This window comes from Puntigrus tetrazona, chromosome 14 (genome assembly GCF_018831695.1).
Source record: "Puntigrus tetrazona isolate hp1 chromosome 14, ASM1883169v1, whole genome shotgun sequence".
NCBI classification, from domain to species: domain Eukaryota; kingdom Metazoa; phylum Chordata; class Actinopteri; order Cypriniformes; family Cyprinidae; genus Puntigrus; species Puntigrus tetrazona.
Window position 1 is genome coordinate 19460951 of NC_056712.1, and position 21520 is coordinate 19482470.

The 21520-nt window shown below is 39.2% G+C and overlaps 2 protein-coding genes across 2 annotated transcripts; both read left to right on the forward strand.

Annotated features, from left to right (window-relative positions):
- The first annotated feature begins 1201 nt into the window (after positions 1 to 1201).
- si:ch211-277c7.7 (uncharacterized protein LOC100538111 homolog) lies at positions 1202 to 5138 on the forward strand. The gene is made up of 3 exons (XM_043256928.1): positions 1202 to 1617; positions 2667 to 2859; positions 3382 to 5138. The coding sequence occupies exons 1-2, from the start codon at positions 1302 to 1304 to the stop codon at positions 2846 to 2848; spliced, it is 498 nt and encodes a 165-aa protein (XP_043112863.1). The 5' UTR covers positions 1202 to 1301; the 3' UTR covers positions 2849 to 2859; positions 3382 to 5138.
- Positions 5139 to 9504: 4366 nt separating this feature from the next.
- On the forward strand, positions 9505 to 11499 carry msx2a (muscle segment homeobox 2a). The gene is made up of 2 exons (XM_043257617.1): positions 9505 to 10148; positions 10638 to 11499. The coding sequence occupies exons 1-2, from the start codon at positions 9899 to 9901 to the stop codon at positions 11090 to 11092; spliced, it is 705 nt and encodes a 234-aa protein (XP_043113552.1). The 5' UTR covers positions 9505 to 9898; the 3' UTR covers positions 11093 to 11499.
- The last annotated feature ends 10021 nt before the right edge of the window (positions 11500 to 21520 follow it).

Genomic DNA, 21520 nt, shown 5'->3' on the forward strand with positions numbered 1-21520 from the left:
ATAGGGCACAATAGGAAATGCAGCAAGCTTTCGGCATGCTGTCTGAGAATGGGGTCAAATCTATTTTTAGCTTGTCTGATACAGCACATGCTGCCTAAAAGAGTGCCGTGATGACAAGGAGGACATCCGGGTGAGACCTTGATTGTTCTGCGATTGCCGAGATTAATTACTGTTGATTGATTGATTGCTGTAGGGCTGAGCTGCTACAGAAGTTCATCTTAACCCGTGTGTGCGATAGCGTTACTTGAAGACCGTCATGCTGCAATGTTTGCTATCTGTGAATCATCTACATGTTCTGTATCATTTGTTTAGGTCTGAGCAGGGTATTAATGCAGGCACGGATTTAGAGGCCGCTTACAAGATTACTCCAGAGGCACAAAACATCACCCTCTGGTGGCGATGACGTTTATTTAAAAAAAAAAAAAAAAAAAAAAAAATATATATATATATATATATATATATATATATATATATGTATGTGTGTGTATAGAGATATTTGTATGTGTGTGTATATATAGATATATATATATATATATATATATATATATATATATATTTTTTTTTTTTTTTTTTTTTTTTTAAATAAACGTCATCGCCACCAGAGGGTGATGTTTTGTGCCTCTGGAGTAATCTTGTAATTGTATATAATTAAACTTTGATATTTGAAGAGAATGCAAATGTGCATGCAAATGCATTTGAATAGTCTTTGTATAGTTTTGTTACAAATGCATTACTTTGGACTGAGCCCCACTGTATGTGAATGAACTTACAATATAACTGCTGGGACAGTTCACCTGAAGCATGCTGAAGAATCTCAAGGGCACCAAGGGTAAAGGAAATCTGAAATGAAAAGATCATTTCCTCATCATTCATTCATGGGTAGTCTTCAAACATGTGCCATAGATTTATAAAAGCTGGAGAAGCAGATTTTGAATGAATTGCCTAATGACTCTTTGATTGTGTTTCTGGAATCAATTCACATTCATTGAAATAAAAAAAAAAATCCTTTTGCTTTTCAGAAATTAAATAAGGTTTGAAAAAAACAAAACATGAGAATGAAAGCAAAATTGCCTATTTATTTATTGATTAATTAACTACTCCTTTAAAAGCCTACCTTTGCTCCTCCTCCTTTTGTGCGTCCTCCGTTTCATACCTGACGTAATCGTTGTTGAACTCATCCGCTTCCGGTGATAATAATTACATTTACAAAGGTTAACTTTAGCGAAGTTTCACCACACTGAAGCAAAACGTTTCTTGAAAAACCTAAGTAAGCCCTTTAAAGCGCGGTGCAGCCGTTAATTATGGCAGCTTTCCGTAAATTACTCTACGCACCGCGCTTCGACACTCAGTCGCCTCAAACCGACAAGGAATCGGTATTTAACGGAGAGAACAAACACCGTAAACTAAACGAGCTGGCCCAAGAGGCGACTCCATTACTTTTCCTCGACGATACAAGTCCCCAAATAACACCGTACTTTTCGAGAAGTGCGAAAACAAACCATCTTTTGAGGTTGTACGCCGATATGAGATCAACGGTCAACCTGAGGGCTTCTAAAGGCGGGAAATCACGGCGCGCCAAACGCGTGACTTACGAAGGTGAAGGAGTGCAGCCACGTAGTAAGTGTTTTATGTTATTTATTTTTATTTTTATTTTTTTAAATATTGTTAATATTTAAATATTACCCACACAGTAATTTAAAACGCATATATATTTAATTATTTATACAGCTGCGGAGCGGCGGATCTATGACGTCACTTTGTAGGCCGATCTTCTGTTAGCATGAAACTGTTAGCCAGAACTTAAAAGCTAATCTTAGGCTGTAAACGAACTACAGCACCGCGGTCGCTCGTGTTAAACGCTCTGGACCACTTATTTTTAACGTGTTCAATGTAAAGGATTTAGCCTGTGCCTGAATTTTAATCCACGCTACATGAACCTCTTCATGTCAACTGGAATAAATACAAAACTAGAACCAAACTAAAAGTTAAATGGTAAATAGCGGAGTGAATAAATGAAGCAATCTAAATCTAAAAGACATATGAAAGCACATATTTTTGTACATTGCACATGTTTTTGTACATTTATTAAATAACAGCAGAAAGTGCGAGTTTTGGATATGGGGAGATTAAACTTAAGTGAATAAAGTACCACATTTTAGATATCGCTTTGTTAGGGTAGGTATAAAAATGTTATTGTGAAACATGCATCTTCCATCCGAAGACTTGTGTTGCATTTCCGAGCAAAAACAAAAATGTCAAACAACAATATAAAAATAAAAATGAATAAACTGTTCAGCGTGTTGATGTTTAATGTCTCTGAGAGCGCCTGTAGTCCCATTTAACAACTTGTCAGCAACTGTTTAAAAAAAAACAATTAAAAAATCTATTGTTTTATGTCATAAAACAAAATGTGAAAGTATATTAAGCTTTTGTGAACCACAGACCTCATTTTAGGGCATTTGCCCAAACTCCTATTCAAAAAACCCCATTGGCTTTGGTACGCTGGAACTAGAAGTGCTAAAATGCTAACTCGTTTCGGGTTTTGGCCTACAAAGTGACATCATAGTTTCCCCCCTCTAGTGCTCTGTGCCTTTTCTTTTTATAGGGGTATCATCCGATACTTTTGCATTCCCTCCAAGAGATGTTGAAGCAGATAAAATGGTGAGTGTGGTACGGTTTCACGGCTTTTCGTTTTCATTATCATGACCTATCTTGTTTTGCGCGCCTACGTCAGTCCAGATCCCGAACTAAACAGGACGTATTGAGGACGATCAGGAGAATGGTGGAGGAGAACAGGGTCATCAGAGGGCGGTTACTCACCTTGAGGCAGCAGAGTCGATGCAAATGAGGTTTGCTCAGGTAAAAAGGACAGCTCACCCCAAAATAGAAACTTCTGTCAGCATTTGTTCACCCCTTTATGATATGCCATGTCCAATCCTGCCTCTGGAGGGTTTTAGAGTTTAGCGTCAACTAGCTCCGACTGGAAGTTTCTACCGAGCCTTGATCATTTTGTTATTTAATAAAAGTCGAAGGTAAAAACCTGCTGGATTGTGGCCTTTAAGGAATAGGTCTAGACACTCCTGTTTTACACCAGTATTATTCTGTTCCTTCATAAAACACAAAAAGAGAATTTTAAAGTTCACATTAACTGCATATTCATTCAAAAAAGAACTTGCCATAAAAGTAGTCTACTGTGCTGCGACTCTACAAGTCTTATATTTTTTTAGCAATTTTAGGAACGATCTGAATTTTAATTACGAGAAAGAGTTGCGTGAAGAACATCGCAGAGAATAAATAAGGACATATGTTTTTACTGTTATTGGTACGTGTCTAAAAATATTAATATTAATATTTTGCAGCCTAATTCTTTTTTTAATTCAGTTTCAGGTGGTACCACATACAGCATATTGCCTGGAGAAAAGAAATGTTTACATGCCACAGCACTGTTTATTATATGCCTCCATATGTGCTGTTAGTATTATAATCTAAAACGTAAACTCTTAAGGCTTGAAAGAAATTAGAAAAGCACGGAGGACATGAGCAAGACCACTAGATGGTGATATTTCCAAAATTAAGAGCAACTAAATAAAGCGTAGCAGGGCTCTTACTTCCACACTCTCCATTTAAATTATACTGCATGTACTAGTTGTTTTTGTTACTACTTTTTTGATATTTATGAATATCTAATGTGTTCTTCAGATAACTTTATTGGACTTCTTTCATCACTAAAACTTTTTCCTCTTCCCACGTTTTGTTCCATTGTCAGACGTAGTGTTAATATTTATGCTTGTTATTGAATGCCAGGTTTTCAGTAACAAAAAAACCCTAAACGGATCGAATTGGCCATCACTAATTACATCATTTATTTATTTAACTGATTCTAGAGGGTTTTTAAAAAAAAACGACAAAACGTTTGTTATTGCACGTCAAATTGTTCATGACAAAAATGTTTATTAAAGCATTGAATGGCTGACTACACTTATCTTATTTCTGTTCTATTCGGATAGATCCTAGCTATACCAGATGTTTCAAAAAGCAACAAAGGGAGACTTGCGTAGAATCCGCTGAAGACAGTTTTCAGTGATTGTTTTGCCCACAACAAAATTGCTTTACGTTCCCAGTGTCGAAGGAGCTTAACATCTCGCTCGTGCAGGTTGTGGTTTTGTGGCAGAAATCATCAAATGGAAAAGCTATTGTTGAGAACACGACCTCAGACGTTTAAATGAAGATAGATTAATCATGTTGTCAAGTCGAGTCTGTATAATGAAGCAATAAACGCGAGGCTTGATTACAGACGGTGCTTATAGTTTAGGCCCCTCTCCCGGGCGCCTGTGATGATTATGTGTTTTCCTCGAGCATCAGCTAAACGGCGGTTGGTAGATCTCTTAGATTAAAAGCAGGTTAAATGCAACTACTGTAAATGTTTGTTGTAGATTAGGGTAAATTACAGAACTCGAGTACGAAAGGGAATAGTCGCTTGGGGATGTTTAGATCTGACAGTAACCAGCCAAAGATGTATTTCGCAATAGATTACGTAGCCCTCGCAGTGCGTCTGCTTCTTGTAATTAAGCGGCAATGAATCGATATTAAAACCGAACTGCCGTAAACCGTCAAACTGAAAGTGGAAAGTCCGGAACAATGAGCTGCAGTTGTGCACGACTGCGTGACGCTCAGGCCTTGCGCATTTGATACGGATTCCAGCACTGAATTAAGCTGTAATTATTTTTCACCACCAGGCTCATTTGGGTTCATGTGTCGAAACATGCTAAACAAGTGGAGCCGCACCTTCTCTTTTGCACTGTTGTGAGTCCTTAGCCACAAGCAGGGGTTGCTTAATGTCATTTTTATAATGATGTGAAAACACAAATTATCTCGCGCGGGATGAGACGGCAGTGTTGGACCACACCGCATCAATGCACAGATTTGCAGACACAGTGTGACGATTACCGCTCTTTGATGCACACATAGCCGTTCTTACAAATAACGACGCCATAGAAGAACCTTTTCGTCTAAATGGTTCCATGAAGAACCTGAAGAACCTTTAACAGGAGGTTCTTCGTGGCGAAAGAAGGTTCCTCAGATTATAAAAAGGTAAGAATGAGAGATGGTTCTGGGAAGAACCTTTTAGGCACCTTTAAGTCAAGTCACACTTATCAAACAAACGAGTTAACGCACCAGGTTAATGTGAAGGAAGTTTTGTTGATTTATTGAATAATTTAATCATGTCTTGCGTTTTATGGTTAAAGGAAATATTGATAAACTTTTACCAGCTTTTCTGTTTTTACTTGGTTTAATAAATCAATCAATGTATTGCTTGGGCAGTAGATATATCTTCTGTGACCAGCCCTGCTTTATGTTTCCTTTATATTTAGCTTCATTGAACCTCAATACAATACGGTTTTTCATTTTGTTTGGTTGTGTTTTCTTTTCTCCTGCCTGCATCACCGTAAAGCTATGCATCATTCTTTCCGCTTCGTCTTTGGCATGCAGATTTAATATATTATACTGTGTCATAATTAGCTCCAGCAGACAGATGTAATCTCTTCGGTTCTCCGTTTTCCGCTCTCGACTTTGCACTGGCTTGATGTGGTTGGATGCACGCAAAGCAGCGCAAAGACAATGGCAGTGACTCAGCTTTATGCCTCCACACACACCTCACGCCGCTGGTTGCATTCGCACATCTTTTCCCTCGCAGCTTATTTCCACAACATCCATAATTAATGAATCGTCACCCCTGGAACAGCTGGAATTATATCTGAGGCTAAAAAGCGCTCTGTTTGAAGCACATGGGAGAAGTTATAGGCGCTTTGCAGTTGCTTCTAAGACACCGTTAATATCAGGGATAACTATTGACTACTGGAACTGTACAGACCTGTAAATAAATTGCACAAATTGATATTAGATTACATAATCAGATGTGCCTGTAATTAGATTACATTCTAAAATGCTTGTAATCAGATTACGGTTTTATGGATTACATGATTACATTTTCACACAATGGTAGTAAACTATTCACTGATTATCCAGTTTTTTTGGACTGATTGAGACTAAACCGTTTTCATCGTATCCATGTAACCTAATTATTAATATTTAAATTGTGGTCAAAAACGCTTCCCGTGTAATGCGATGGCTTCCTGTTTATTAATGTTTGTTCGTGCAATGCAGAGATTCCCAAGCTTTATTAATTTTTAGCTTTTCGTGAGCACCCTATAAAGAAAAAGTAAATATATTTACATTCTATTAGGGTTTTTTTGTTTTTCTTCAATATAGTACACAATAACCCCGTTCAAGTTTATGTGATGAACAATTTAGGCCTAAAAGTAATAGATGATGTTACTATAATCCGTAATCTATACCAGGCACGGGTTTTAGCCAACTCTTGGCGTGAAAAAGCCCAACATGACCAAATATCCCAATCGTGAATGATATACAGCTACAATATAAGGCCGAGCACAGACAATAAGACTGATCCGGTGACCCTGGCTGACGGTGATCTCATTAACCAGTGCTTTACGGCTTTTAATCCACAATGTGACAGAGAGCTATAAAATGCCCTGTACCTCCTGAATTATAAAACATGTTGTAAAAAAGTCCTTGACAGAAGCAACCACAAGGCTTCGAAGAAAAATACCACAAATCCATAAAGCACTCCTCACAACCCGATGCTCAGGACCCACGCCGAAATGATCCTCGAGGAAAATTATCGTACTTTTCCCAGAAATGGTTTTGTCGTCTTAACCGCCGGCGCGCAGGTAAAATTGCATATCGCCGTGAGGAAATAGAACGGTGTCAGGAAGAAGCCTTCAAGCGCTTTACATTGTGCAAGCACTGATGAGGGCGTAATAAGGATCCATATAGCCACGAGGGACACGGGCAGGCAGTCCAGCTGTGCCAGAAACATTAGGCTCACCCGGCATGTTTCATTTAGTACGAGAACTACTCGCTCGACGGCGCTTCCAAGTTCAGTCACAGAATAGCGGCTTGCTTCTCGACTGGCACTGCATGTTTCATCGCACGGGGTCTATTGGAAAAAGCCATCAAACAAACACTATCCGGACGCAATTGCGCTGAACGTCATTCTTGCCGGGCATGTGAAGAGCCTCATCTGGCGCGTTTTTACGTAATCTGGAAAACGGGGTCAAGTTTGATATTGTGCCGCATTTATGAACCGAATGTTCCCGTAGTGCAGCTCAACCCTAAAAGTGGGGTTGTCTGCCGCTTCAAATACTCGGCCTCTAGGGACACGAATTGCGCATAATGGTCTGCTTACATTTCAGTGTAGCTTAATGAAGAGAAACGAACTGTTTGAAGGCAATGAACGGTGAAATTGTTACGAGGTCCAAATTAAAATCTTTCATTTTGTATATTTATGGAGTTTCAATCTAAATAACGTAATTGCTATTCTTGGCTTCTTGCTTCTTTTTTTTTTATAGAAATGACTCGTGGTGGTTAAATAAACACTAATTTGCTGAAGTGCAAACTAGGTTCCCAAGCATTTTGAATTCAGCAGTTTATAAAATTAGCCTTAAATGGTTTAATTAGTACGACTAACAAGATTACTTTTTGTGCTTATGCTCATTTATAAAATATATTGTACTTTTGTGTTCGTGCTCATCTATAAAATATATTGTATATTAATATATAGTATATAGTCACGTAATATTTAAACTGGGGCAAAAAAGAAGAACCAAAAACTATTTATACCTAATAAATTGTATAAAATGTATTTTAAAAATATTTTTTGAAAATGTATTTCAGAGCCAAGAAAATATATTTTTAATATTACAATATAGCCTACATAAAAAAAAAAACAAAAAAACCCAACAATATATATTAAGCAAATATATTTTTTGCCCATTTTGGTATTTTAAAATATATATAATGTATAGTTTATTTTACATTTTCAAAAAAATCTGCAGTGAAAAAAACATGATTTTTGATAATTCCTCATTTGATAAGTCTTTATATTGCTGTATATCTTAATAAGCATCTGAATTCAAAATGATATGATTTCACATGAAATGATGATGTTCTCTGTGATGCTGGCCCAGAATCACATCAGCGTTGAATTACGAGCCAAAGCAAACAACAGAAATGATGGCTAAAGTGGTCACGGCATGCAACATTATCCTACGACCTCTCTAAAATAATAAGAGCTTTTACTTCTCCTCATTTTCCCATCCTCCGCCCGAAATAGCAGATTGAGTTTGTTTGTGCTCGCGCTCGGTCTCCGTCTGCCCTTCGAAAGCAATCTGGGCCCAACAATTAAAAAAGTAAAGCAAAGCAAAGCGCTAGACACTCAAACCCGTGTGCCGTTTAACGCTTCTTTGGCTCATTCGGTTTTAGTCCATATCGTGTTTGTAGACAAAACCGCTTGCATCGCTTTCGAATTAAACGCGCAGCAATGCCAGTGTGCATTTTCTTTTTTTTTGCATTTTTGTATAATTAGCTCTTCCACTTCAATCAAATCGTAGTCATCCAATATCTGAACGGCTTTGCCTTCCCATGCTCTTGTGACAATCTGCCTTGTTTAGAGCGCCTCTGGCCACAGCAGCCTTGTCAAGGATTATCTGCTAAAACTTCCCTCCAGTGTTGCAAGGAGTATTATGTGACGGTATTGGCAGAAGTCGACTTCCTGACGTTTTCTCTTTTTGCGCTAATGAGCGCAACGCGCCGCTCTCCTCGGCCCCCGATTCTCTAGTTTTAACAATCTAAACGACGCCACAAATTACCTCGATTTTTAACCTCGGGGAGCGCACCCTAATCACTGTTTTTACTGAGGGGGAATATGTAAAGGTGAATGCCCAAGCGATTCCCAAAGCATTTAAGTACAGAACGCAAGCGATGCGAACACGGTGATTCATAAAGCTTAATGAAGCCATAAGCCGAGGCCTTCGCCACAGAATTAAACCTGTCACGATTACAGAGCATGACTCCTCCGGAGAGCTGTAATAATGGTGCAGGAGCCCAGACTTGGTGGAGACGCTTAAGTGTTAGTTTTGACAGGACCGACTCGTACTTCTGCATTCTCTAGGAATCAAATAATTGCCGCGGCGCAATGCGAATCCTGCGCTGCATGGGAAAAAGTTTTGTTTTCGGGTCGCCTTCGCGCATGTCTTTAGGGTAAAGTGCGAAGGGCACTGCGTTAAATGCACAACAACGACGGAAAAAGGTCACGGCCTTTAAGTCGACAGACTCGGGCTGTATGAGCGGGCGCCGTGCATCTTCAGAGGGTAGCAATTTTCCGGTATTACGGTTAAATCCTGGTAAAAAAAAAAAAAAAGAACCGGATTCCAGGAGCCTAATTACAAGGTGTTAATAGCAACAACAATATAATTACTGTAATTTACACGCTAGCCTGAAACCTTTATTCCCCTCCAAATGCATGTCACAAATGTTATCATATTTCATGTTTAGCTGTGTCTGAAACAACACTATTACGCTGTTGTTTTAAGATGGCTATTGCACGCAAAAGGCAAGTGTATTGGAGGCTGATCGTGCGTCTGAAAATGAACAAATTACTGACCTGAGAGCAATTTGAAGGCAAACTTCAAGCCTAATTTTAGCTTATATATTTCCCCGCTAAACACCACATCGCGCTCTAAATATAACCTCTTTATTCGCAAAGAGTATCATTTAAAGATCTCCCGATGATGCAAACCCCACAAACACTCGTTCCGTGTCCAAAAAGCTGTCTGAGGAGGCGGCTCTACGGGATTTGAGACGCAGCCAGTGAGCGCACGATGATTGGTTCAAACTTTGGATAGTCTTGTAACTTCTGTAAGTTATTGTTAGTCAGTCATGTAAAAAGTTAAGCGACGCGACTGCATGCTTTCTCTCTCTCTCTCTCTCTGAGTTTCCACATGCGGATTATAGCTGTAGTTACTCTTCCCCCGGAATGATTTCAGCTAGTTATAAAGGTAAAACTTCATCGGATGAAGAAGATGAGGATCAGGGCGCGCGCTCGGTCCAGACGCGAGGTCTGTCGTTCAGCGTCGAAGCCCTCATGTCGAAGAAAGGACGGAGGGAATCGACTTCACGGATGCCCTGCAGAATAAACCCGGATGACCGAGCTGTGGATCTCCCCAAACGCTGTGAATCTGCCAAAGAGGACCCTTCCTGGATCAACAAACCCAGATTATCACCGCGTAAGTTACTTCGACAATAAAGTTTCAGGTTTGATTAGGCATTAAAAAATAGCCAAAACTAACTTTTCTGAGACACTCAGCTGATTTTATTTAGCAGAATAACCACAGGTCTTCACTTTAATTAAATGCACATATAAACCCTCCGTCTTTTAAATGAGCATTTTACAAAAAATAATTGTAAATGAGGCATTTTCTTTGCCGTCAAAGTGATATTATCGAACCTAAACGTATAGGAGCCTTTAAAAAAAAGATTTTTGCATTTGCGGCGTTCGTATTTATTATATTTGCAATAAAAGATACGTAAGGAATGCATTTGTCGTTAGGGGGAAAAAGTGACAAGCACGGCATCGTCAAGGCACAATAATAATAAAAAAATAGTTTGCTGGCATAACGAGTAGGTCTGATTTCGAAATGAGGTATTCAGACACAGCAGCCAGATACGACCTGTTTTATTACTTTGCAAGCTGATTTCTGAACCCGCTTTCGCAGGACCTCAGAGTCCAGCGGCATGCACCCTCCGGAAGCACAAGACCAACCGCAAGCCCCGGACCCCTTTCACGACCGCCCAGCTCTTGGCCCTGGAGCGGAAGTTTCGTCAGAAGCAATACCTGTCTATCGCCGAGCGCGCCGAGTTCTCCGGCTCTCTCAGCCTGACCGAGACCCAGGTGAAGATCTGGTTCCAGAACCGGAGGGCGAAGGCCAAGCGTCTGCAGGAGGCGGAGCTGGAGAGGCTCAAGATGAGCAGCAAACCCGTCCTTCGTCCCGGCCTCGCTCTGCCGTTTCCCCTCTGCACGCAGAGCCAGACCGCAGCTCTCTTGTGCGGACAGTCTTTCCCCTTCAGCAGACACGTGCTGCCCTTTGCACCTGTAGGAATATACTCCACACCGCTGGGTTACAGCGTGTGTCCGCTCTCCAAAGACGGCTTCTCCGTGGAGCCAGTCTAGAGGATCTATCGCTTCACATTTAACTATTCATGGAAAAAACACTGCTGGACATACTGACGCTTTTATGTTTGACAGGACGTTATGAAATTGTACGTGTGCTTAGGATGACTTCTTTCCTCCTTCATTGCATTTGTGAATGTGACGTTACACTCTTAAAAATCAAAAAGAGGTTTTCTGAAGCATTTAGGGTTCGCCAAAGAACCTTCAAGTGAACCGTTTTTCCTTGGATGTTAAAGGTTCTTCATAGAACCAAAGATTCTAGTAAAGAAATATAGATTTGCTGATTTTTTTTAATTGTCACAAAATGCTATGTCTTTCTTCTCTAACTTCCTGGGCATTTTTGGATATTGTATTACCCAATATTTTGCGATAAAATATAGATTTTGGTTTTTTAAAGTCACACTGAAGAAAATGTCAAAGTATATATATATATATATATATATATATATATATATATATATATATATATATATATATATATATATATATATATATATATATATATATTTCATAGAATAATAGAATAATAAGTATATTTGTATAATAAATCCTAATTCGAATGTGTTCATGTCTAGTGAAAGTGGCCTAACGAAGGACTATTTTCACTATTAATGAAGGACTAGTCCTTAAAATAAAGTGTTACCCATAAAATGCACATAGTGAGAACTACACACACACACACACACACATATATATATCTTTAAATTGAATGTTTTTAATGGTGTGCCAATCACTTTAATGGCTTTATATTAGGTGGACTTAAGTACTGTATACATACAAAAAAAATTCATATTGTATTGCAAAACACTTCTTTTGCTATTGAGTTGGGATACGGGTAAGATTAGGAGCAGGTTTGGTGGTATGGGTTAGTTTAAGGGTGGGTTAAGCTGTAAGGGATTGGTCAACAATGTAACTACAGATATAGGTACATTTTAAAATATAAGTACAGTGTATAATGTGTGTGTATATACACAGTAAGCACATTGAACCGAATTATTAATTTAAATGTAAGTATTACAAGTAGTTAAGGCCACCTTATATAAAGTTAATTCAATTTTATTTACAGAATTTGCTGATTTAGAATTACGACTTACGACTAATAAAGGCCAGGCTGATTTGTCTTTAATTGGAAACGTTGGAGTCAAATCTATTCAGATTAAACCATTGTTGTTCAGATTTGTGTTTTAGGGAAACTCTGGAGATCAGCTCAGCCTGAAAACCTGCTAATGCTTTTTAAATTGAGCCGCTGAAAAGAGGCTTTTAAGCGCTCGCGCTCGTAATCGGTGCAAATGTGGGCTCTTTTCATGCCGGTGGTCCCAGGAAAGTTAATTAAACGGCGTCGTTACATGACGCACTGAAACACCGGGCAAGTAGTTCGCTTCGTAAATCTGCGACGGAGGAATGTGTCGACCCGACGCTTTTCTAATACGATCCCGAGGAATCCAGCGCCGCGTGTCATTTATGACAGATTAATTGGCTTTGTTGTACAGCTGACTTTCCATTAAATAATCTATAATCTTCTGCTGGTGTAATTACATACACGTGGGGTATCTCGACTGTAAAAATAGCCTGATATAACAGCCCCCTTCAGTCACATGCCCCTGAGCTGGAGTGAATCGAACACAACTGCTTATTTTCCGTAGACACCGACCGTGTCCTAGCATGTCCCGTGATAGGTCTTCTCCGTCTGAAAATAACCTTTTCGGTTGCGATTTGGGCCTTAACTGATGGCGGATGCCGAGCTCCACGTCAACCAGACCCTTTACTAATCGTCCTTACCCTCCAAGTCTGAAATGGTGTATGCCTAAGAGCAGAAAGCATTACATGATGGGCTTCACCTTCTTTGGCTCACTTAGCCGTGGCGTTGTCTGGCACTGATCGAGTGTTTCTCGTCACCGAGCGCCCATGTTACAATTAGCAGTCTTTTCACGCCCCATTTCGGCTTTCTTTGTTTTTAAAACAAGCCGCAACATTAGTTTGATAACGGATCTTTCTGTCTATCTTTGATAAGAGATCTCTCCGGTTTCGCTCCTTCTTGCTTTAAGTTCGAAAGATCTTCGCGCCAAGTTTTTACGCCCGTTCAGGCCATCGAGCGGGAAAGCTTTGATCCCGGGTGACTGTGACCGGGGAGGTCGACAGAGGTGTTTTTTTTATTCTTATTATTATTCATGCAAATGTAGCACTCCAGACTATTAAACACCGAGCCTGTGAGAAAATAAAACTGCTTACTACATAATAGCCTCCCAATGACCCTAAAACTGAGCATTGATTTACTTGGTAACTTCTTACCAATGCATTAACTAACAAGCGAGCAATGCATTAATTATACGGTTTACTGTTAGTTCACGTTCACTCGGGTCTATTAAATAATGTTAACAGATGCAACTTTTGCTTGTTATAATGTGTTGGTCAACTAAAAGACGAACACACAAAAAAACTAAGATGAATAAAAGCTCAGCAACTAATGCAGTTAACCAATAAAACATTACTGTGCCGTGCATGTTTAGTTTTACATGCTTAGCGCTTGATTGAAACGAAACGCGTTTAAGTAAAACAAAGCGATTTTTGATGCTTCCCAAAAGAGATAATGGCGGAAAACTAGAAATATGAATGAAAATATATTGCCACAAACATTTGATTATACTTTTTATGTCACGAACACGGGCGCTGTGCAGTGTTTTTACTTTCTCAAGGTCGGATCTGTAACATTGCTTGTAAAATATAATTAAAACGCTTTCATTTATTATAACGGAAAAGACAGTAACTACAGCAGACGTTACGCAGAAAAGTGATTTCCCATGTGCTATCTTAAAAGAGCTGAAATTCCTTTTGTTGGACTGCAAATAATAACAGAAGTAAATAATCTGTGACTAAATACGAAGCACAAGTTTGCATCTTTGGGTAAAAGTCTCACGTGAAAAAAAACCTTGATCGGTCCAGATTTTTTCTGATATGCACCAGATGGCATAATTCTGATTGTGCAGTGCAAAATCCTGCTGCTTTAACAATATTTGCCCACTAGGTGTAGCAATTTCTTTGAAAAAATAAAGGCAGGCATTGACGCTCGATGAAACAGATAGCTGCAAGATAATTGCACCACTTGACTTACATGTGTTATATTTTATATAAAACCATTTGCACCACTTGACTTACCTATTATACACACACACACTTAGCGTGCACTTATATACAATAATATGTAACATTTAAAATGTAATATATATGTTTACAATAAAAGTAAAAAATTACAGTAAGATTACAGTAAAAAAAAAATCACAAGAGTAATAAAATGATAAGATAAAATGGAGATACAAAGTACACTAACATCTGACCCGGGTTTTTATGCGACACAGGTATAATCTCATGCAAGGACCTGCTCAAGGCAGCATCCGTGAACAAATCTCTCGTGCCTGTTATTTTTTACAGACGCACAATCGCGACTTCCATCTTCGGCGCAAACCGTTTGTGCGCAGTGTTTACACAAAATACGCGAGGTGCGTTCGGGACGGGATAAACAGCGGTAATTGCTCAAAGCAGCGCGCGGGTGATTGACAAAGAGCACGATGGCTCTGATGGGGAGGAAAAGACGCCAGCCGATGCCGCAGCGCTGAGCTCCACACACCTGCCAACATAACCAGCGGCTCAGTCATCTCTCTGCTCACCAGAGCATGCAGAAAAACCAGTCTGAGAGAAGCAAACTTCAGACTTTGCGTTTTCCTCTTCGCTGGGCTTCAGGGAAGCACGCTTACTCAAAACAAGAGGCTGGCCGATAGAACAGGTAGAACGATTCAGCGATGCAACCAATGCGCCTTTATTTCTACTCTTTGCTCGGTAAAAACACAGTTCAGTTCGTCCCAGTGAGATTAAATGTCACATTTGGACGGAGGAAGATAGATTTGCACAATGGAAATCCATCTTTCAGCTACGGCGGAGCACAAAAAGAGTCATATCTGAGCACACGGTGACTCCAGAGGCTGAAATGAAACACTCTTTTTATTTCAGATGGTGTCATTATGGGAAATCCCTTTATCTCGCTTCAAAGCCCTTGAGCAGGTGTGTTTTATGAAACAATCACTTTATTCAGCCTCTTAACGGCAGGGGAATGAAGCTGTCTGAAAGCAATCCTCCAGGAAGATCTCTCTAGATATGCAGGTGCCGCTGATTCTTGGCCCTATTTGCATTTTGAGCTCATTATGACAATCATTAAATACTGCTAACACAAACTCGGGTGGCTAAAGATCATCATTTGAATACCCTTTAGGCCAGTTATTCTTAGTCGGAGGGTTGGGAATCAGAAATGGGTCGTAGGTGTGTTCTGATAGGATTGCAGGCCGCAGGGGAAAATGATGCTAATGCAAAATAGTAAGGGCAGTGTCTGTTTACACTCAGAGCAGAAAATGATACTCTGCCCAGCATTGCTCAGATATTTTACCTTCGGTACAAATAGCACATTACTTCTACGTGTTCATGATGTCTGAAGCGTCTGTTTTCGTATGCACTGAGCAACAAGTGTAAGTATACATAATAAGAAATCGAACTGCATTTTAAACATTTGCTACTTTGTTAAAATCTCAGAACAATGCAAAGAAAAGTCATTAAAGTGGGTTATGAAGGGTTTATGTATTTCTTATAATGTGCATTTATTTTGACCTTATTTGTTCAGCGACTCCCAAGCGGTGAATTTTTCCCAACCCTGGCGATTGGTCGATTTCACTTAAAGCAGTGTTCGGGAGCTTTTAACGCCACGAAAGCGGCACCTAGTGGTGAAGAACGAATCTGCACTTTCATTCAGACCAATGGAAAAAAAACTGTATGCTAATAAACAGATGACTCGTTTAAATGATTCAGAGTCGACTCTTTCTTTCGAGAGACGATAACTTTATACACGGTGCGCTTTCGGATTAAAAACTGCGCAGGATGTTTTCATTCACATTACACACCGCATGAAAGCTCATTTTCAAAAATACATAATAGTGGCACTTTAATTACAGGTTCACCTGGTTCCCCACAGCGTGTTTTTGCTAATGAAATGATCAAAGAGCCACATTTAGAAATGAGCGATCCTGGGTAGATTCACTCTGTAGTTACTGGATACAAATGACATGATTAAAATGGTAGTGAGTAATGTAATCTTGATCACTCATTTTAGGTACTGTACACTGACTACTATTGGAAATGCGAACGAGTTGTTAAATTAATGAATTATTAATCTTAAGAATCGCTTCATCTCATGTAATCATGCATTGCATAAAAAGCAACTATAAACTGATTATGGGCATTCTAACACATGATATAATCTAACTGCATGTGCTAAAATGTTGGACTCGACTTAATAAGTTACTACCCAACATTAGAGGCCAATAAGACAACTGGAAGCGTAGAATACTGTTGCATCATTAATAAATAACTACACAGGAACAAATGACTAATGCACCACTGACATTCTAGTAATTACTGCTAACTAACAAAAAACTTATTTAACAATTGAATCAGTTTGTTCAGCACTAGCTACTTTTAAACGCAATCCGGAGAACTGCTTAAAACGTCCGTATACAGGTTCATAATTAATGTCAATCATGCAGTTTAATGCATACTTAATTATAAAAAGTCAAGATCGTATTAACAAATCCTTCAGGAGGAGCTACTAATTTTGGATCAGTATTATATAGAGATATGTACGGGTTTGACTCAAAAAGAAATGACTCATTATTTGGATCAGCATCCTAAAGAGTATCCTATTCCTGGATTCTGCATTAAAACTGTCAGCAAAATGAAATGTCTGTTATTTATTTAATGAAGCATGATCGACCCATGCTGGTCTTATGATGCATCTTTGTGAAAGCCAGCAGTTTCTGATGTGAGAAGAGAATAGTACGGTATCTAACAGTTGTCACCCTTCAGATACGATTATATTTGTTCGTGCAATCCCAAGCTATGCCGCGAATCAGTCTGTTTTAAAACTAAAAGACTGAGAGATAGGCAGATGCATTTGAGAGAGAAAATATAAGGCATGCCGATGTTAATAAATGATATAGCGGATGATAAGCTATTCTCTTTTTTTTTTTATTTAAGCTCGATCTAATCGGAACATTCTCCTGTCGTTTACTGTTGCTGTTTAGGACTGCATTTAACAAACTTGCCTAAAAAATCGTATATTTTTAGTTTTGAGCTGTTTTATTGTGTCGTAACTGTTTTATAAAAGCAATAAGGTACGCGTGGCGGTGCTGTATCGTGAATAAACCACGGCCTGGCACTCTAACCCACTAATAATTTCCAAATTGCGAAATGAAGTACTAACAAAAACCTCAAAAATGTACAAATGACTTCAGTAATTACTAATGGGCTATTATGACGCATGAATACACAGATCCAAAAAAACCAAACAAAGATGAGTAATTACTACGCAAAGTTTACAAAACCCCATAAAGGAAAACGTATCCAGATTATTAATGACTCCTACTGAGGAAGCTGGTGATACTTGAGTCATTAGTAGTGTGTTACCATGACCTTCACTTTAGAATGAATTATATGATATGCATTATTCATATTATTATTAGTAGTTCTTAGTATTTATTTGGGAGTTTTTTATTAGCTATTCAACCAATGCTGATTCAGTTTCTAGAACGCTAATATTGTGTTACCTGCGTAATTATTCAATTATAGCCAACTGTTAAATGTAAAACGTTTTTGTGCGGCAATCTATCATTTTGTCAAACACTTCTGTTACCGTGTCGGGTCATCATCGCTCAATGTCCAATGTGAAACCGGGGTCCTGGAGCAAAACCAGTTAAGAACCGCCGCCGCAGGCTGAAGTGTGTCAGATTTGAAGACAATCACACAGAGAGAGGAACATCCTCCCATCTAACTCTTTGTGGATCACAGCTCTCCCCCCGTGGCTATTACTGTCTGAGAATGTTATATCGCCGTCCCTACGACTCTCCATCACAGGATGTAGAACAACCCAGTTATGGTCCTCTGATGCCAATGGTGTGGACATTGTTTGGCTGAACGAGAGCTTGCACTTCATTGACTTTGATCTCTGGCTGGAAGTGAGCTTTTTTTTCCCCCTCCATGTGCAAGGTTGAGAGGTCTTAGCTTAGAGGTTGGGCCCGTTATAAATATTTCACTGGCAATGCAAAAGTGCTAAAAGAAAAAAAAAGGCAGCGGACTAAAAATACAGCAGCTTTAAATAACTTCGACCGGTGAGTTTGGTTTAGTGCACCTCGGCGCTGCAAAAACAAGCCATCTGTGCATCTGTGGTTCAACGAAACACTATTTTTAGGGTGAGATTCAATGTATACAAACTACGTTCCCAAAGGCCGCGTGTGATGCGTGTTTTAAGGTCAGAATAACAAGTACAGCGTGTTTTGACCTCTCTGCGAGGGGGTGTTTGTAAAGCACGCTGAATGTGATGATGGTGGGAACGCTGGAGGAGATTTTGTACGCCGCAGCATCTGCTTCAACGTGTGTATTAATATTGGAGAAGCGACGGTCAATGAATACTGATTCTCTTTGACTGATGGGATAAACTGGATTCATCGGTTCAATGAATATCGAGAGAACGGCGTGGTCTCATGAAAATGCCTTTAAAATACTCGTGGTATTGACGCGTGAATATAATACGTGCATATGATACGGAATTGGTTGGATGCGCATGACACGCATCTATCACCACGCTTTTCCTACCTATCCCTTTTTCCAAATTGCGAAATGAAGTACTAACAAAAACCTCAAACATGTACAAATGACTTCAGTAATTACTAGTGGGCTATTATGAAAATATGAAAATGCATTTAAAATACTCGCGGTGTTGACGCGTGTATAAAATACGTGCATATGATACGGAATTGTTTGGATGCGTTTTGGCGTGCGCATGACACGCATCTATCACCACGCTTTTCCTACCTATACCTTTTACCAAATTGCGAAATTAAGTACTAACAAAAATCTCAAACATGTATAAATGACTTCAGTAATTACTAGTGGGCTATTGTGAAAATGCCTTTAAAATACTCGTGGTATTGACGCGTGAATATAATACGTGCATATGATACGGAATTGGTTGGGTGCGCATGACACGCATCTATAACGACGCTTTTCCTACCTATCCCTTTTCCAAATTGCGAAATGAAGTACTAACAAAAACCTCAAACATGTACAAATGACTTCAGTAATTACTAGTGGGCTATTATGACAATATGAAAATGCATTTAAAATACTCGCGGTGTTGACGCGTGTATAAAATACGTGCATATGATACGGAATTGTTTGGATGCGTTTTGGCGTACGCATGACACGCATCTATCACCACGCTTTTCCTACCTATCCCTTTTTCCAAATTGCGAAATGAAGTACTAACAAAAATCTCAAACATGTATAAATGACTTCAGTAATTACTAGTGGGCTATTGTGAAAATGCATTTAAAATACGCGCGGTGTTGACGCGTGTATAAAATACGTGCATATGATACGGTACGCATGACACGCATCTATCACGATCCTATTTCTACCTATAGCGTAGCAGCATTTCGCATACATTAGTAACGCGAGGTTTTGTTTTTATTTGGCGTACTATTTTTACGCACTTTCGCGAGATCGGGTCCATTTCTGCTTTGCATATCGATGTAAAAGCAAATCGCATTGACGTGCTTTGTTCTTGTCTGGACTAAAGGAGGTTCGTGCAGCTGCTCGGTTTTATATTTATTTATTTCTCCTCTTGTTTTGAGTGAGTCATCAATTTTGAACCGTAGGGCATGCGTATCTTCACGTATTATTATCTTTTTTTATCAAAAAGGAAATGCTCCTAACAACTAAAAAGCCGAGGATGAAGACTGGACTTTTAAAGCAGATCACTTAATCTGTGTCACAAGCTCAGAGACCCCATGGCTTTTAACAGTGGGTTACATAATAGCAGAAAACAGCACATTATGATTGAGGATGGTTTTAGGATAAAGCTGCTTTGTCGACAATTTTGTAGTTAAAGTTTGCATCTGTTCAAAAAAAGTTAAAATCAACGAACAGGATTGCTTTATTATTAAGTTTGGTTTCTGATTTCCAGCATGTCAACAAATAAAGACACCTTCAGGAAAGCTCACATAAAATCTAAATATTGGATGAAAAGTTAAAAGAAAAAAATGAGAAATTCACGAAAATACGCTTATTAATTAATTAAGTCGAAAACTGAAATAAAAATATATTAAACCTCAATAGTAATATTTAATTAAAAAACAATAAACAAATAATATGAAAAAATATGAGAAAAGTAGATGACTACACTACAAAAAAGTAATCCAAGATTTAAGAAAAAGTACTAAAATGCTAAAATAACGTGTAAAAAGACAATTAAAGATGATAGCACTTAATTTTACTGTGATCTTGTATGTATTTAGCATACTGATAACAGTAAAGTATTCACCATTAAGTGGATAATATTAAAGCAAACCCTTATTCTGAGCCTTAAGTAATTAATTAATTAATTATATGCGGTTAATTAATATTACTCGGTAATTAATTGTATAATTACACCGTATCAAGGACACCCTAAAATTAAGATAAGATTTTTAGACTCGCTTAAAATAACCATAAAAACAGTAAAAACCGAGGCAGACTAAAAGTCATTTTCTGGATTACACAGTGTATGAAATATTCAGGATGTAACAACCCTACACAGCTGCGGCTGAGTTTGTTTGACTCTTCCTTTTCAGAGGAGGTCGGCCGGCTCCCAGGAACCCATCTGACACGAGCATTTTTCCAACAGGGCCATATTTAGCCCGCTATTTGCTGTTTCCTTTGTGAATCTAGCATTTCTAGTCCAGCGCGGGCACCGGCGCTGTATTATTTAAAGTTGTTTTGTTGAACGCCGGCGCGTCTCGCGCTTCTCAGGCGAGGCCGGACTCAAATCTCAGCTTTATTCTGGATGGAAATGGAAAGGCTCGACGCACTTATGAGCACTGGGGGATTGTTTAATTCTGTGAGCACGTGATATCTTTCCTGATAATCCACTTTTTGCAGCTCAGCTGTGTTGCTTTTGTTACGCGCGTCGGCGTTTTGCTGAGCGTGACTCGCGCTGCTGCGGATTTCAGGTAGAGTCATTCGAGAGCCGGACGCCCTTGTTGGAGGACTAATCGTTGGCAGCAAGAGGAAATGCTTAATTGTGCCCTGCGCTCTTGAACGGCATCCAAACGGCTCCAGAGGTAACTTCGTCTTTCACGATCTGGAAACCAGCGCCATTTTTCTGAGCGGGATGCAAAGAAAGCAGATTTTCTCGCTCACGCTTATCTACCTAAGTCCTTTCGGTCTCTCATCCTCTCAGTGCGAGGCGGGAGTCTTGTTCTGTTGATAGAGGGCATCTGTCCGCGAATGGCAGTGATGTGATGAGATTAGTCAGATTGGACAGGCCGCACTTCAAAAACAGGCCTAAAGGGCAGT

Bases quoted from the DNA above. Each gene is read 5' to 3' on its own strand.
- msx2a (XM_043257617.1), top strand. From the start codon at position 9,899: ATGATTTCAGCTAGTTATAAAGGTAAAACTTCATCGGATGAAGAAGAT. The intron at 10,149-10,637 runs GTAAGTTACTTC...CCGCTTTCGCAG, and splicing joins CAAACCCAGATTATCACCGC to GACCTCAGAGTCCAGCGGCA.
- si:ch211-277c7.7 (XM_043256928.1), top strand. From the start codon at position 1,302: ATGGCAGCTTTCCGTAAATTACTCTACGCACCGCGCTTCGACACTCAG. The intron at 1,618-2,666 runs GTAAGTGTTTTA...TAAAATGGTGAG, and splicing joins TGAAGGAGTGCAGCCACGTA to TGTGGTACGGTTTCACGGCT.